General features: G+C 43.8%; 1 protein-coding gene across 1 annotated transcript; it reads right to left on the bottom strand.

The window, feature by feature from the left end:
• Window positions 1-7,971: 7,971 nt before the first annotated feature.
• LOC140732966 (immunoglobulin lambda-1 light chain-like) lies at window positions 7,972-13,546 on the bottom strand. The gene is made up of 3 exons (XM_073055698.1): window positions 13,435-13,546; window positions 12,966-13,310; window positions 7,972-8,373 (listed from the first exon to the last, which is right to left on the bottom strand). Exons 1-3 carry the CDS (start codon window positions 13,481-13,483, stop codon window positions 8,051-8,053), a joined length of 717 nt encoding a protein of 238 aa, XP_072911799.1. The 5' UTR covers window positions 13,484-13,546; the 3' UTR covers window positions 7,972-8,050.
• Window positions 13,547-15,424: the final 1,878 nt, after the last annotated feature.

Raw genomic sequence — 15,424 nt, 5'->3', positions numbered from 1 at the left:
AGAAGAAGGAGGTGTTCGTCCTCCTAATGAGTATTAAGGTAGATCGGTCCCCAGGGCCAGATGGGAGTTACCGTTGTTTCTTGAAGGAGTCAGGAAACGAGATGGCTGGGGCCTTGACCAGTATCTTCGTGGCCTCTAGCGACATGCGAGGTCCCAAAGGACTGACGAGTGACTAATGATGCACCTCTATATCCGAAGGGAACAAGGGAAAATCCTCGGAACTATAGACCAGAGAGCTCACGAAAGTTGTAAGAAATTGCGGGAGAAAATAGTTCGAGATAGGATATATGAGCATTTGTAAATTTACACCCTAACTAGGGAAAGCCAACAAGGCTTTGTACGTTGCAGGTCGTGCCTTGCCAACTTCGAGTTTTTTGACAAGGTTACGAGAGAGATTGATGAGGGTAGGGCTGTGGATGTTGGTTACATGGATTTTTGAAAGGCTTTTGACAAAGTCCCTCTCTGGAAACTAATCCGGAAGATTAGGAAGCATGGAGTCCGTGGAGAATTGTCTCTTTGTATTCAGAAACTAACTGCGCATAGACGACAGGGGGTAGTGGTTGAAGGGACCCATTCTAGCCGAAGACTGTTATTAGTAGAGTTACGCAGGGGTCTGAGCTGCGACTTTTGTTGTTTGAGATGTATATAAATGACCTGGAGTCTAAAAATTGTACTTTTAAGAAGCATAAGAGAACACTGAAGAAGCAAATTAGGATGGCTGAAAGAAAGCATGAGGTTGCTCTGGTAACAAAGCATAGGAAATCCCAAGAGTTTCTACATGTATATTGCGAGTAAAAGGATAGCAAGTGAATAGTTTCCGATCAGAGTGGCCATGAAGCTGAATGGGATTAGGGAGATCACAAATGGATTTTTTATATCTGTATTTACTCGAGAGGCGGACACAGTGTGAGGCAAAAAGGTAGTGTGTTCATGGACTTAAAAGGATTACAGAGGAGGAGGTGCTTACAGTTTTGCGACAACGTAATGTGGATATATCCCCAGGAGCTGAAGAAGTGTTCTCGGACCTTGTGGGAGGCTAGTGCAGAAAGTGCAGGGGACCCAGTAAACATTTTAAAGTGTCCTTAGCCTCAGCTGAGGGTAGCCAATTTTGTTCCGTTGTTCAAGAAACTCTCCAAGAATAAGATAGGTAATTACAGGCAGGTGAGCCTGACGTTAGTTGTAGGCAGGTTATGGTACTGGATTGTAAGGGATCAGATTTATAGGCATTTGGAGAAAAATAAAGACTAATTAGGAATAGTCAACATGGATGTGAGCGAGGTGGGTCATGTCTAACCCAATTATTTAGTGTTTTTTAGAGAACGTTATCAAAAGGTTTGATGAAGGAAAGACAGTAGATATTACCTACATGGACTATAGCAAGGCCGATGACATAGGCCCCATATGGGAGGTTGCGGTGAAGGTTAAGTCGCTTGTCATTCAGTATCGTGTAGTAATCTGGATCAGATATTGGCTTCGCTGGAAAAGCCAGAGAGTGGTGTCGATGTTTGCCTCTCTGAGTGGAGGTCTGTGTCTAGTGGTGTATCTCAGGGATGGGTGTTATGTCCGTTGTTGTTTGTCATCTATATCAAGGATCCGAATCATAAAGTTGTAATCTAAGACATCAAAGTTGTGGATAACAGCAAGATCGGGGACGTAGTAAACGGCGAGTAAGGTCTTTGAACCTTGCAGTGGGGTCTGGAGCAGCTGGGAAAAACAGGCTGAAAACTTCAGATGATGATTATTCAAGACAAAGTGAGGACAAACTAGGTTGGACTTACAAGATGAACTGTAGGGCACGTAGTGGTACGGTAGAACAGAAGGAATACCGATCCGTAATTTCTTCATAGTGGCGTCGTAGTTAAGTAGCTCCGTAAAAAGAGGTTTTGGCATGTTGGCTTTCACAGATCAAAGTAAATATTGAGTATAAGAGTTGGGACGAAAACTTGAAGTTGTATAAGATTTTTGCGAAGCCTTATTTGGAGTATTGTATAGTCCTAGTCACCTGCCCATAGGAACACTACAACACTAGAATACTACAGCACAGTACAGGCCCTTCAGCCCTCGATGTTGTACCGACCCATATATTCCTTTAAAAATGTACTAAACCCACACTACCCCGTAATTCTCCATTTTTCTTTCATCCATGTGCCTGTCCAAGAGGCTCCTTGTCAGGAACGGGGGCCGGATGGACCCAAACGCAGGATGCAGACAGTGAAGTACTAGTGGGAGGACAGGATGGGGATGCCATGGCATTTAAGGGTAGAGCTGGGGTTCAGGTAGATAGAGTGTCAGGCAGGCAGAGCAGAACGGGCTCCCGGAGTTCAGGCATGCAGAGCGGAGCGGGCTCCCGGAGTTCAGGCATGCAGAGCGGAGCGGGCTCCCGGAGTTCAGGCATGCAGAGCGGAGCGGGCTCCCGGAGTTCAGGCATGCAGAGCGGAGCGGGCTCCCGGAGTTCAGGCATGCAGAGCGGAGCGGGCTCCCGGAGTTCAGGCATGCAGAGCGGAGCGGGCTCCCGGAGTTCAGGCAGACAGAGCGGAGCGGTTCCCGAAGTTCAGGCAGGCAGAGCGGAGCGGGTCCCGGAGTTCAGGCAGGCAGGCAGATCCCACAGTTCGGGGCAGGTAGGCAGGCAGGCAGATCCCCACAGTTCGGGGCAGGCAGGCAGATCCCCACAGTTCGGGGCAGGTATGCAGATCCCACAGTTCGGGGCAGGTAGGCAGATCCCACAGTTCGGGGCAGGTAGGCAGATCCCACAGTTCGGGGCAGGTAGGCAGATCCCACAGTTCGGGGCAGGCAGGCAGATCCCACAGTTCGGGGCAGGCAGGCAGATTCCTCATGGCGTGCCGCATGGATCCCGGGCAGGGCCGCCTCCCAGGCGGAAAACACAGAGGCCTGGGCCAGTCGCGGACACCTGGGCAGGTGCGGGGCACAACCCTTAGGGAGCAATAGGTGGAAGGGGCAGAACCCCCGCCGGGCAGCGGCAGTCCGGCCGGATCCGCCCGACGGAGGCAACGGGTAGGAAGCTGGGTCCAGGGTAAGCAGCCAAACTACAGTGATCCACCGGGTACATTGGTAAATTGGGAAAGGCAACCGACAGCGTGGCAGCGCAAGCAAGGAAAATAAGGTGGAACATCGGGACCCGCGCACCGGAGAGAAGCAGGGGAACAAGACCAACCGGATAGAGCATATACAGAACAGTCCAGCAACCAGGGTAGAACAGGATTCCAAGCAGGGCGGCAACCAGGGCAGAACAGGATACAGAACAAAACGACCACCCACCTAGTCCCAGTCACAAGGACCCTTATAAACACTTGCAGCTCAATGAGTCACAGGTGTGCCTCCTTGAGCCAGGAGGGTCCTAACCAGTTCACGGGTGACGGAAGGGACAACTGCAGGACCCGGAGTACGGAATACTCGGACCGGATCGAGACCCGGAACGCTGATTCCAGACCGGACCGGACCCTGACACTCTTAAATACTCCTAACGTTTTAGTCTCTACCACCATCCCTGCCAAGTCATTCCAGGCACCCAGAACCCTCTGTATAAAAACATTACTCCTGATATCTCCCCTAAACGTCACTCCCTTAACTTTGTACATATGCCCTCTGGTGTATGCTATTCGTGCCCTGGGAAACAGGTATTGGCTATCCACCCTATCTATGCCTCTCATAATCTTGTACACCTCTATCAAGTCCCGTCTCAACCTTATACGCTCCAAGGAGAAAAGTTCCAGCTCTGCTAACCTTGCCTCATACGACTTGTTTTCCAATCTAGGCAACTTCCTGGTAAATTTCCTCTGCATCCTCTCTATAGCTTCCCCATCCTTCCTATAATGAGGTGATCAGAACTGAACTCATTACTCTAAGTATGGTTTCACCAGAGATTTGTAGAGCTGCAACATGACCTCTCTACTCTTGAACTCAACCCCCCTATTAATGAAGCCTAGCATCCCATAGGCCCTCTTAACTAACCTATCAACCTGTGCAGCAACCTTGAGTTATGCATGGACTTGAACCCTAAGGTCCCTCTGTTCATTCACACTCTTAAGTAACCGACCATTAACCCTGTACTCAGCCTTCCGGTTTATCTTTCCAAAATGCATCACCTCACACTTATCCGGATTGAACTCCACCTGCAACTTTTCTGCCGAACTCTGCGTCCTGTCTATATCCTCTTATAGCCTTCGACAACCTACAGACCTATCCACAACTCCCCCAGTCTTCGTGTTGTCCGCAAACTAACTCACCCAACATTCCGCCTCTTCATCCAGGTCGTTTATAAAACATCACGAAGAACAGGGGCCCCAGGACCGATCAGTGTTGCACTCCACTAGTAACCGATCTCCAGGCAGAATACTTTCCTTTCACTACTACCCTCTGATTTCTTCCTGTAAGCCATTTTTTAATCCAAATAGCCAAGTTTCCACTAATCCCATGTCTCAGGACTTTCTGGATGAGTCTCCCCTGGGGGACCTTGTCAAGTGCCTTGCTAACATCCATGTAGACCAGATCTACCGCCCTACCATAATCAATTTCGTTTGTTACATCTTCAAAAAACTCAATTAGGGTCGTGAGGCTCAACCTTCCCTTCACAAAGCCATGTTGACTATCCTTGAGTCGTTTGCACGTCTCCAAATGCTGGTAGATCCTATCCTTAAGAATCCTTTCCAATAGTTTGCAGACCAACGACGTAAGACTCACTGGTCTATAGTTCCCAGGATTCTATTACCTTTTTAAAACAAGGGAACTACATTTGCCGTCCCCCAATCCGCCGGCACCTCCCCTGCAGCCAAACAGGATTCAAAGATCATAGCTATTGCTCCAGCGATCTCTTCTGTCACTTCCCACAGCACCCTGGGGTATATCACGTCCGGCCCTGGGCACTTAACAATCTCGATGTTTTTCCAGAAGATACAACACTTCTTCATCCTTAGTTTCCACATTGTCCGGCACACAGGCCTGTTTTGTTTCGACCTCACTCCGATCAAAGTCCTTTTCACTTGTGAATACTGATGCAAAGTATTCATTTAGGACCTCCCCAACCTCCACTGCCTCTAGGCACATATTGCCTTTTTTTTTTATCTTTTAGCGGCCCCACCTTCATTCTTGTGATCCTTCTGTTCTTCACATACCCATAGAAAGCCTTGGGGTTCTTCTTAATCCTACATGCCAAGGCCTTCTCATTCTCCCTTCAAGCTCTCCTAAGTCCTTTCCTAAGCTTCCTGGCTACCCCAATTTTCTTATGAGCCCCATACCCTCGCTTCCTGCTTTTTATATCTAACATATGCTTCTCTCTTCCTCTCGACGAGTTGCCTCACGTGTTTCGTTATCCACTGTTCCCCTTTCCTACCATTTTCTCCTTATTGCAGTAGGACAAATCTATCTTGAACCCAGCGCAAGTGGTCCCTCAACTTCCTCCACATTACTTCTGTGCTTTCACCCTTGAACATCTGTTTCCAATTTACTCTCGCCAGTTCCTGCCTCATCCCTTCATATCTAGCCCTTCCGCAGTTCAGCACTTTCCCATTTTGTCCGTTTTTATCCTTTTCCATAGCTATGCTGAAGTTAAGGCAGTTGTGGTCACTCTCACCAAAAATCTCCCCCACCGAGAGGTCTGCCACTTGACCAGGTTCATTACCCAGAATTAGATCCAGTGTGGGTCTCCTCTTCAAACACCAGGAAATCTGCAGATGCTGGAAATTCAAACAACACACACAAAATGCTGGTGGAACACAGCAGGCCTGGTAGCATCTATAAGGAGAAGCACAGTCGAGGTTTCGAGCCGAGACCCTTCGTCAGGACGAAGGGTCTCGGCCCGCAACGTTGACTGCTCGTTTCCACGGATGCTGCCCGACCTGCTGAGTTCTTCCAGTTTGTTGTACGCGTTGATTTGACCGCAGCATTCGCAGTGTACTTTGTGTTGTCTACATTTATGTTTTGTCCCCTGCCTGTCTTTCCTCACTAACTCAGAACACATAGAATCATGCCCTTGTCCTTCTACTCTAATCTCTGCACTTACATTCTGATTCCCACCCTCTCCCGCCAAACTAGTTTAAACACTCCCCAACAGCTGTAGCAAACCTGCCGGCAGGATATCGGTCGCTTTCCAGTTCAGGCCCGTCCTTTTTGTACAGGTCAGACCTTCCCCAGAAGAGATCACAATACGAGATCAATAATATTGTAAGCGTGCAGAGAAAATTTACAAGGATGTTACTGACACTTAACCTGAATTATAGGGAAAGGTTGAATAGGCTTGGACTCCATTCCCTGAAGCAAAGGAGATTGACTGGGGATTTGATGGAGATATACAAAATGATGAGATGAATAGACAATGTAAATGCAAGCTGGGCTTTTCCACTAAAATTGCGTGAAATTATAACGAGAGATCATAGATTAAAGATGAAACGATTAAATGAAGCATGAGGGGAGAGTCTTTACTCCGGCTGTAGTGGGAGTATGGAACGAGCTGCAGGCGAAAGGATTGGGTGCGGGTTCTATTCCAATATTCATGAGCAATATAGATAGGCACATGAATGGTAGAGTATGGAGAACAACGCCCTGGTGACTGGTCCGCATAATAGTTTAGCTAGATGGGCTGAAGAGCCTGTTTCTCTGCAGTAGTAGTCAATAACAGTATCTATACCTTTCGGTAGCTTGAAAGTACTGGCAGTAATAGTTTCAATTTGGGTTCCGGTGGGGATGACCAGCTCATATATTTCACTGGAATTCGAAACGATAAGCTTGGCAACCACGGTTATTTTTAAAAATATTAAAATGCCCCTTCGGTTTGAATGAAATTAAAATTGTGATTTTTTAAATAAAGATCTAATGTAAAATGACTATTTCAGCAAGTTCAAGTTGTGGACATACGAAGGAATAACAATAGGAGCAGTCTGATCAGATGTCTGGTCTGCGGTCGCCTGTTACGTCTCGACTCCCTTGAATCTCTTAAAGACTTTCGATCTCAATCTAATGAAGCATGATGGTAAAGTCTTTACTCGGGCCGTAGTGGGAATATGGAACGAGCTGCAGGAGAAAGGATTGGGTGCGAGTTCTATTGCAATATTCATGAGCAATATAGATAGGCACAGGAATGGGAGAATATGGAGAACAACACCCTGGTGACTCAACGCCACGGTTTAATTTCATTCAAACCGAACGGGCATTTTAATATTTTTAAAATAACCGTGGTTACCAAGTTTCTCAATCTACTTGGGCATCGATAAATTTTTTAAGGGAACTAAGGATTAAATGTGCATCGAGAGAAGAATGTTATCTTTTTTTTCAGTCCGCAATACCCAAACCTATTATACGAACACTGCAACTGTCAGCTCTCCACAGAAAAAAAGCGGGACTCGGATCGAATTTAACCTGCCTGTTCACAAAGATTTTTGGATGCTTCAGTGACATTACCTCCCTTTCATCTAAATGCCGTAGAAAATAGACCGTATACATTCGTTCACATAAACTCGCTCTTATTCTGGAAGCAAAATCTGTTGCACTTCACGCAATATGAGGATCGTCCCAGACCCACCAATTTCGCCCCATCTATATTTATCAATCGTCCTCAGTTGAATATGTTCCTTCAGGACAGATGGCTGTGTGTCTGTGCGTACACGTGTGTGCGCTTTCATAGGTCTTTCTTTTACATCAGAGCAATATCATTAAAGAGAGATTTAAAATATATTTCTTCTTCATTCGGAACTCGAAAGAAAAATCATGAAAGCATGTTACAAATCAGACTGGATCATTAATGTTATTTGGTAGCTGTAGTCGAAATTATCAGCAGTCTGGCAAGAACGAAGACTTCAATCTTCAGATTACGGTCATTTGATGAACATCTGTGAATGCCTTTAACTGAGACTAATTAAGATTGGAGTTTGAATTAAGAATTATACTAATTTAATAGAATGGCATTTAAAACTGCAAAACTTAAATGGCGACTTTGGACGCAAATACTGAACTGCAAAAGAATAATGTTTTAAAATCATTTTAATGAAGGAAAAGACGGATAAAATAAGCATTTCATCTTTATTAAGATTGAAATATAGTTTTAGATACAGCTGGATCTCTCGATCGTTGCCACAAACGGGTTTGCTAGAGCCGCGTGTTTAACCACGCAGGAGTAACGCTCGTGTGAGTTCCAGTCTGAGGCTGGCAGAGTCAGGTAACTGCTCACACTGAACGTGTTGTCCGTGTCCTGAAGGACAGGGCTCGTCTCAACGCCATCGCTTTTCGTACGTCTGTCCACGGTCCACTCAATGCCCACAGCTCCCGGATTAAAACGGCTCACCAAACACACCAGTGTCGCTGTGCCCTTTCCCGTAATTTCTTCTGTTGAAGGCCGGAGGACGGTGACAGCGGGGCTCCGAGGATCTGTTTAAAACAAGGTGCCAGTTCAGTATAGGTTGAGTAACTATTTCTGTTAAAACATCTCTTTTGTTTAAAATGCATTTGGTATTTCATGCATTCCTTCATCTTAATGAACAAATACTTCTCTTCCATTTCTCCATTTCAATCTGTTAAATTAGACGTGAAAAAATTACCACCTAAAATCTCCCGTGATATTTGTTTTTTGTGACACTGGGGCACAATATGTATAGTGGCGGAAAATGAATGATTTCGGCACGGGCTTTAACCAGCATAGAATGAATGAATGTAATTAATTTATTTCGGTCAGTACAAACATAACAAAAAGCATCATTTACAACGATGATTTCATACGATGATTTCATAGGACAAAATTACAACAAAAACATAGATATTCTTTAAAACAGACCGAAAGGGTACAGCCTACCCCTCTTACTTACACAACAACATATTTGGAGTCAATCATCACATCAAAAAAATCATAATCTTTTTACACAAAATCCAGTTGCGAATATCATATATTTATATTACTCCCATTCATTTAAAATCATGTATTTTACATTTGTTCATTAAATACTTGTTAAATATTTTAAAAAACTTGTTAAGTGTGGTGCATGTTTTTAGATTCTTACTTCAACTGTTCCATAGATTCACCCCTCTGACTGAAATACAATGACTTGTTTTTACATTTGTTCTTGTCCTTTGATTTTGAAATATACATGTTCCTGTCAAATCATGTTGACTTTCTCTTATTTTAAACAACCTTTGGATACGTTGTGGTAGTTGCCCATTGGATTCAGGTTGAATAAAAATCTGAGGTTATACCTGACTACTAATTGTGGCTTCCATTGGGACCTAAGTTTCCACCGTTTCTACTTCTACCTTGGACACTTTCACGTCATTCAAATCTTCCGTCATCAAGGCAAGAGGCAGAAGTCTAATACATGTTTTGCTTAAAATCGGGGATTAGTACACGAGGCTCTCAACCTTTTTTATGTCATGGACCCCTACTATTAGCAGAGCGATGTGTAGACCCGAGACTGGGAACCCCTTGAATAGTGTAATTAATTCATCTTAGCCATCGGAATACAGAGTTCGCTTTGTCCAATATAAAATTACAGCCTGCCTGTACAGTATAGTAAATGACTTTTGGACAGTTTAGCATACATGTTGAAAGTTACACGCTTTGTTTCTGAAATATTATTTTTCCACTTAAAGTAACTAATTCAAATCTGGTTTGTGGAGTGTAGCGGATCTTTCTCCTTACACTCATCACTGAGGAAACCACTTTCTTAAAAAGTTCACGACCTAGGTGGTAAAGAGAGGGAATACAACTGTGTTCATCTAATATGATTCAGAACTACGGCTCAACGTGGTTTACTTTCATATTTTTAAGTAATTTTTCGAGTAAAGTTGAAAAGCTCGCTGTTCTGTGGTTCCATTTTTAGTGTAATAACAACTTTAATGATAGATTAATTCCACTGATTTACTGCCTGTTATGCCGCTGTCGTTCAGGGCAGTAATAAAGATCCCCAATCTCTGTCGCACCCAGATAGAGAGGGATGTTTCATTGCTATTTCCGTAACAAACTTTGACCTGCCAGGGTTGTTATCCCTGAGGTGAACCCCCGAACCTGGACGGCGTAAGGATCACTCTTAGTCTGGCCTCTACCCTTTGTCCTGCTGGGCATGGTTGAAACTATCAAAAGCCACTGGCCAACATTGCTCTCCGGGTCAATCAGCTACGCATGTCATCAAACCCTACGATGAGGTGGCCCTCTTGGAAATTGATTTCCACATGGTGACCCAAATGCATCACGATTTTAAATTGCCAAGTTTCAGTATGACAATTGGCAGAAAAGTCTGTCTGCCATGTTTGCACTGTTACGAAGGATGAACAGCTCTGATGGGCAGAAGGGTGCAGAGTTGCCCATGTCCCTCCCCCCCCCCCCGGGAGAATCACAAACCGTTACTGTTGCTATGCTGCTAATGAAAGAGAGAGATGTAAGAGAAAACATGCTGGAAATGGAACATCTGCTACAGATAAGAGAGGGATAAAGCAGGGGGAGAGAGGCTTGTTGATTCACCATATTATGACTTCTGAAAGACTTATGGCTTCTGAGAGGATTGTTTACCTTATACTATTCTGCTCATTAAAATGCCCCAGTGGGCAGCCGGAGTGGACTGGTTTGATGGACAAAGCCATTTAAAACTGATTGACACCTGAGACCCCCTGAGTAGGGATAAAAGTGAGGTCTGGGGAGACACCCCTCAGACACACCAGGAGACACACTAGTGAGCACTGCTTGAGTGTTGGAACCCACGTGAAGGTGTGGGGCATCGGAGACCGAACAAAGAATCGGTCAGTTTTACTCACAGTGTTATAGCAGGGCCGGTGGGTGCTTGTGTGTGTGCCCGCCCTTGCCTGGGTGACGAGTCCACCACAGAAGAACGGTCTAGCTGAAGGACAGAGAGATCATACCTGAATGGCCACAACACATCGACGGATCAAGAACGTAAAGGAAGGTTTGCCTGCCTGTAGCTGTTACTGCTCTCTCTCTCTCTCCAACAATTACAACACAACAACCAACATCTACCTCAGCACGTATGAACTGAACTGAACTTTATATTCACATATGACAACCTATTTTCCCCTAGACATCGATAGCTTGTTTATTGTTGACTATTATTAAACCCACATTTTTAGGTTTATTACGTGTATTATCTATATATTTGCATTATTGATACTGATTTGTGTATTTTACTAATAAACACTGTTAAAAATAGTACCACCAGACTCCAACGGATACTTCTTTCTCTGCTGGTTAGACATCCAGTTATGGGGTACGTAACAGCACATATTGACATTCCAAAGTATGAGAGAAATAAGACCAACAGTTGAAAACATAAAATACTAAAGGGTGTCTGCTAATAACCATATAACAATTACAGCACGTGAACAGGCCATCTACCCGCACTCAGCCCATAACCCACCAATCCTTTCCTGTCCATATACCTATCCAATTTTTTTAAAATGACAAAATCTAACCTGCCTCTACTACTTCTACTGGAAGCTCGTTCCACACAGCTACCACTCGCTGAGTAAAGAAGTTGCCCCCCGTGTTACCCCGAAACTTCTGCCCCTTAACTCTCAAATTATGCCCTCTTGTTCGAATCTCCCCTACACGCAACGGAAAAATTCTATCCACGTCAACTCTATCTATCCCTCTCATAATTTTAAATACCTCTATCAAGTCCTCCCTCAACCTTCTATGCTCCAAAGAACCTTACTTGTTTAACCTTTCTTTGTAACTTAGGTGCTGAAACCCAGGTAACATTCTAGTAAATCTCCTCTGTACTCTCTCTATTTTGTTGACATCTTTCCTATAATTCGGTGACCAGAACTGTACACAATACTCCAAATTTGGCCTCTCCAATGCCTTGTGCAACCTTAACATTACATCCCAACTCCTATACTCAATGCTCTGATTTATAAAGGTCAGCATACCAAAAGCAATAAAGATTGAGAATTTCCATTCTAATATCTGCGAGCCACTCCTCGAAGCCCGTTCTGATCTTAAATGTTGCAAGTTTGTTTCAGATTTCATTTGCTCTCTGCAGCAAAACACTGAAGGTTGATTTTAAAATACCATGGTGGTTTAATGTAAAAATTTAATGGCTCAAACTGGCGATGAAAAAAAATAGGACAATGGGTAATCTAGCAGTTAGTCGTCTCAGTGACATCTCAATGAGTTTCCCTATAATTGATGGACTAATTGATCCGTTGTTTTTGATATTCTGTTTCTTTGGGCACCTCAAGAATTTGCATTAACTGCCGTGTTCATCATCATCCATGTCTCTGATGGCAAATATGGTACCAGTTTTGGTATTTTTTCAAAAAATGTAAGGAGTCAATTTCAGAAAGATTATAGCTTATTGCATTGGAACCAATCGCCTTTATCATCTATCTTTCTTCGTCTATGCAAGTTTGTGACTGTTAAAGAATCCCCCAATGTCCAGTGGTCAATAGCTAGCAGATAGGTTAAGGGTTCTAAGAATACGTACATGAGGCTGGAAGAACTCAGCAGGTCAGGCAGCATCCATGAGAAAAGAGTAGCCAACGTGAAGGGTCTTGGCCCGAAACGTTGGCTACTCTTTTCTCACGGATGCTGCCTGACCTGCTGAGTTCCTTCAGCGTTATATACGTATTCTTTGATCCACAGCATCTGCAGTTGTATTTCTGTATTTTTAGGTTAAGGGTTCTGACGGACATCAGCCCAAAATGGTGCCATCAGCAAAGGTGCATCCACCAACTGATGCAATCAAATTCAGGATTATACTTATATACTAACGATCGAAATAATTGTTCAATTAGCATTTCGGCTTCTACAAAGCCAGCTCAAACTAAAGAAACAACAGAGCGGCATTTGGCAGTTCGGCCGCGCGAGTTCAATTAAATTATCAAAGGATCGTTACTCGTGGCTTGATATTTGAACAGAGCCACCATTTGTTTCGAAGCCACCCTTAGAAGGCACAGTTTTAATTATTGTTCACTTAAGCACCAAAAGGACAAGCGCATTGATTTGATATTTTACTTACTGCCAACTCCCAGTCTTGTTCCTTTGCCGAAGATAAAAGCATTTTTCCAGACAGCACAGTAATAGTCTGCCGCATCCTCTGACTGGACGCTCGATATTGTCAATGTTGCCGTGTCGCCGGATATTGAGCCGCCGAAACGGTTCGGAACTCCGGAGCCTCGGTAAATGCTGCTCCCCGATTTATACACGAAAAGATACCGAGGAACTTGTCCGGGAATCTGCTGGTACCAGGAAACATAGCTACTTCCTAAAGAGGATCCAGACAAGGTGCAGGGTATTTGGACGGTCTGCCCCGGAGATGTGGATTTCGAAGGTGGTTGATTCTTTGCAACTTCTGCGTTGATATCTGGAAACATTCAGAGGGAAGAAACAATGCGCCCAGGTTAATATTCGAGTAATACCAGAAGTGCGAGAAGAATATCATTGAATAGTATTCGAGATTCAACATAATATCCATAGAAAATACTCACAAATTGCAGTGAACACCAGCGTACTGACCACACGAACCCAGCAAGACATTGTAATTAATTGAGTGAAGCTCACACAAGGTGCAGCGGTTAAGTGGCGTCTCCACTTTTCAGCTCGCTTATGAATCCTGTGACGAGCTGGCATTGCGTGTTCCCTATTTATGCAAATCATTTCAAGCAGAATGGCACATTGACACCAATCACAAGTTGCCAACTTTTTCCTATGTCAAATTAATTTCAAGTTGTTAGCCAGATAACCATTTGGTTTCGAGTTGTGTATTACGCCAATATATTTTAGATAAAGAAATTATCCACTTGTCCCTTCAGTTGCACGCGATATTTAAAATACAGAAAAGCTCGCTCCATTATTAAAGATGGTGTGTCCGAGATTTTTGAAAGCAAGAGATGATGGAAGAAAAAACGAGCAATTATTAATGGATCTGTTGGTTTGTCAATGAAGTCCAACGAAGTCCAAGCCCCTTATCTGTATATTTGTAGAAAACCCAATTCCAAACCGATGTAAAGAGCTTGGAAAGATTTTGGAAAGCTTATTTTCCAGCAGCTCGCTAATCACTCCACTTTACTGAAGATATTGATAAGGAAAATTGAGAGAGGTATTGAATCGACCAGACTGCTTATTGCGTGTTGTGAATAATTAAAAGTGAATCAATTGGATTCAGCTGGTGCCGAGTGTAGTTTACTATAAATTCTGCCAACCTTAAGTCAATATGGGGAACTATATTTACATGTAACCACAGGTATCTTATCCCATTTAACGTACATAGCGTGTGGCAAGGTGATGATACGTCTCTACCTAAGGAGATGTAAGGTGTTTCCTCCCACTGCTAGCCTGAATGTCACCCTAAGCTAATGTGTCGCAGCTGCTTAGCCCCGCGATCAATGTCACGTGAAGCAGGCAAGCAGGCAATGGAAGGTCGTATGAGCAACTGGTGCATAGCAGAAGGCCTGGTTATGCGACCACTGACGACAGGCAGACTGTCTCTGAAGAGTATTGACAATGGCTGTGTTCAACCGACTTGAAAAGACACTGCCTAGGAGAAAGCAATGGCAACAACTTCTGCAGAAAAATTGCGAAGTATAATCATGAGATATATAGATAATGCCATGATCGCCCACAACATGCAACAGTGCCCATAACGCTGTGTTCATATGAATTAAGCAGACCATCTCGAAGTGAATGTTATAATTTTATTCGTCTCACAGAAAAGGCAGAACAGGGAAAAAAAATTCTTCGGTATTAATAATAGTCAAACCAACGAACATAGGAAATTACGAAGCATATAGGTTTGGGACATGAAGAGCTATTAGCAGAATAATGCGTTTTAGATAAAGTATTTAAGCCATGAGTGTTGTTATCCTATTTTTAGGGACGTCCCGCATTCCTCAGAGAATAGAAGAATAAACTCTACAGTTTTGTGTCATTTTCAGGGGCATAAGAAGAGAGGAATTTTAACACAATGGAATTGAACGCGACAGTTAGAATAGATTATGCCAGGCATTCCGAGTTCCTCCAGCATTTTGAAGGTGGAACGAACCTGGATTATGGGGATATCTCTCAATTCCTGTCGGACCACAGAATTAGAATCTGACAACCAGCAGCTAACTAAATATCTCAAAGCAACACACAATTTAAAGGACGATTTCCGAACCCAGTAGTTCATATCCTTTTCGCAACAAATTTTTACATAAGAAAACGAGTCAGTGAACTTATTCTATCAATAGGTAAGTGGCAGAACTCTTTCCGAACTCTATCACCATCACTTGTCCACTAATTCCAAACAGAAAACCGCTGAGATTTGTTGCTTGCAGCTTAAATCCATCGATATGCACATTAACAAAACACCGATGGGATTAACTTGAAGGCAACAGTTGCATTTAAACCTTGAACACACAACTCGAATGGAAATCAGTACATCATTGTTACCAAATGGAGCGAACAATTGCAAGTCTTCTACCATGTATTAACATGATG

Source organism: Hemitrygon akajei, chromosome 9 (assembly GCF_048418815.1).
Source record: "Hemitrygon akajei chromosome 9, sHemAka1.3, whole genome shotgun sequence".
NCBI classification, from domain to species: domain Eukaryota; kingdom Metazoa; phylum Chordata; class Chondrichthyes; order Myliobatiformes; family Dasyatidae; genus Hemitrygon; species Hemitrygon akajei.
The sequence above is the reverse complement of the archived record's forward strand: the minus strand, read 5'-3'. Positions and strand labels throughout refer to the sequence as shown.

Excerpts from the sequence above, each read along its gene's own strand:
- LOC140732966 (XM_073055698.1), bottom strand. The coding sequence starts at position 13,483 with ATGTCTTGCTGGGTTCGTGTGGTCAGTACGCTGGTGTTCACTGCAATT. Across the intron at positions 13,311-13,434 it reads GCTGGTGTTCACTGCAATTT|ATATCAACGCAGAAGTTGCA; the intron begins GTGAGTATTTTC and ends GAATGTTTCCAG. Across the intron at positions 8,374-12,965 it reads AACAAGACTGGGAGTTGGCA|ATCCTCGGAGCCCCGCTGTC; the intron begins GTAAGTAAAATA and ends TGTTTTAAACAG.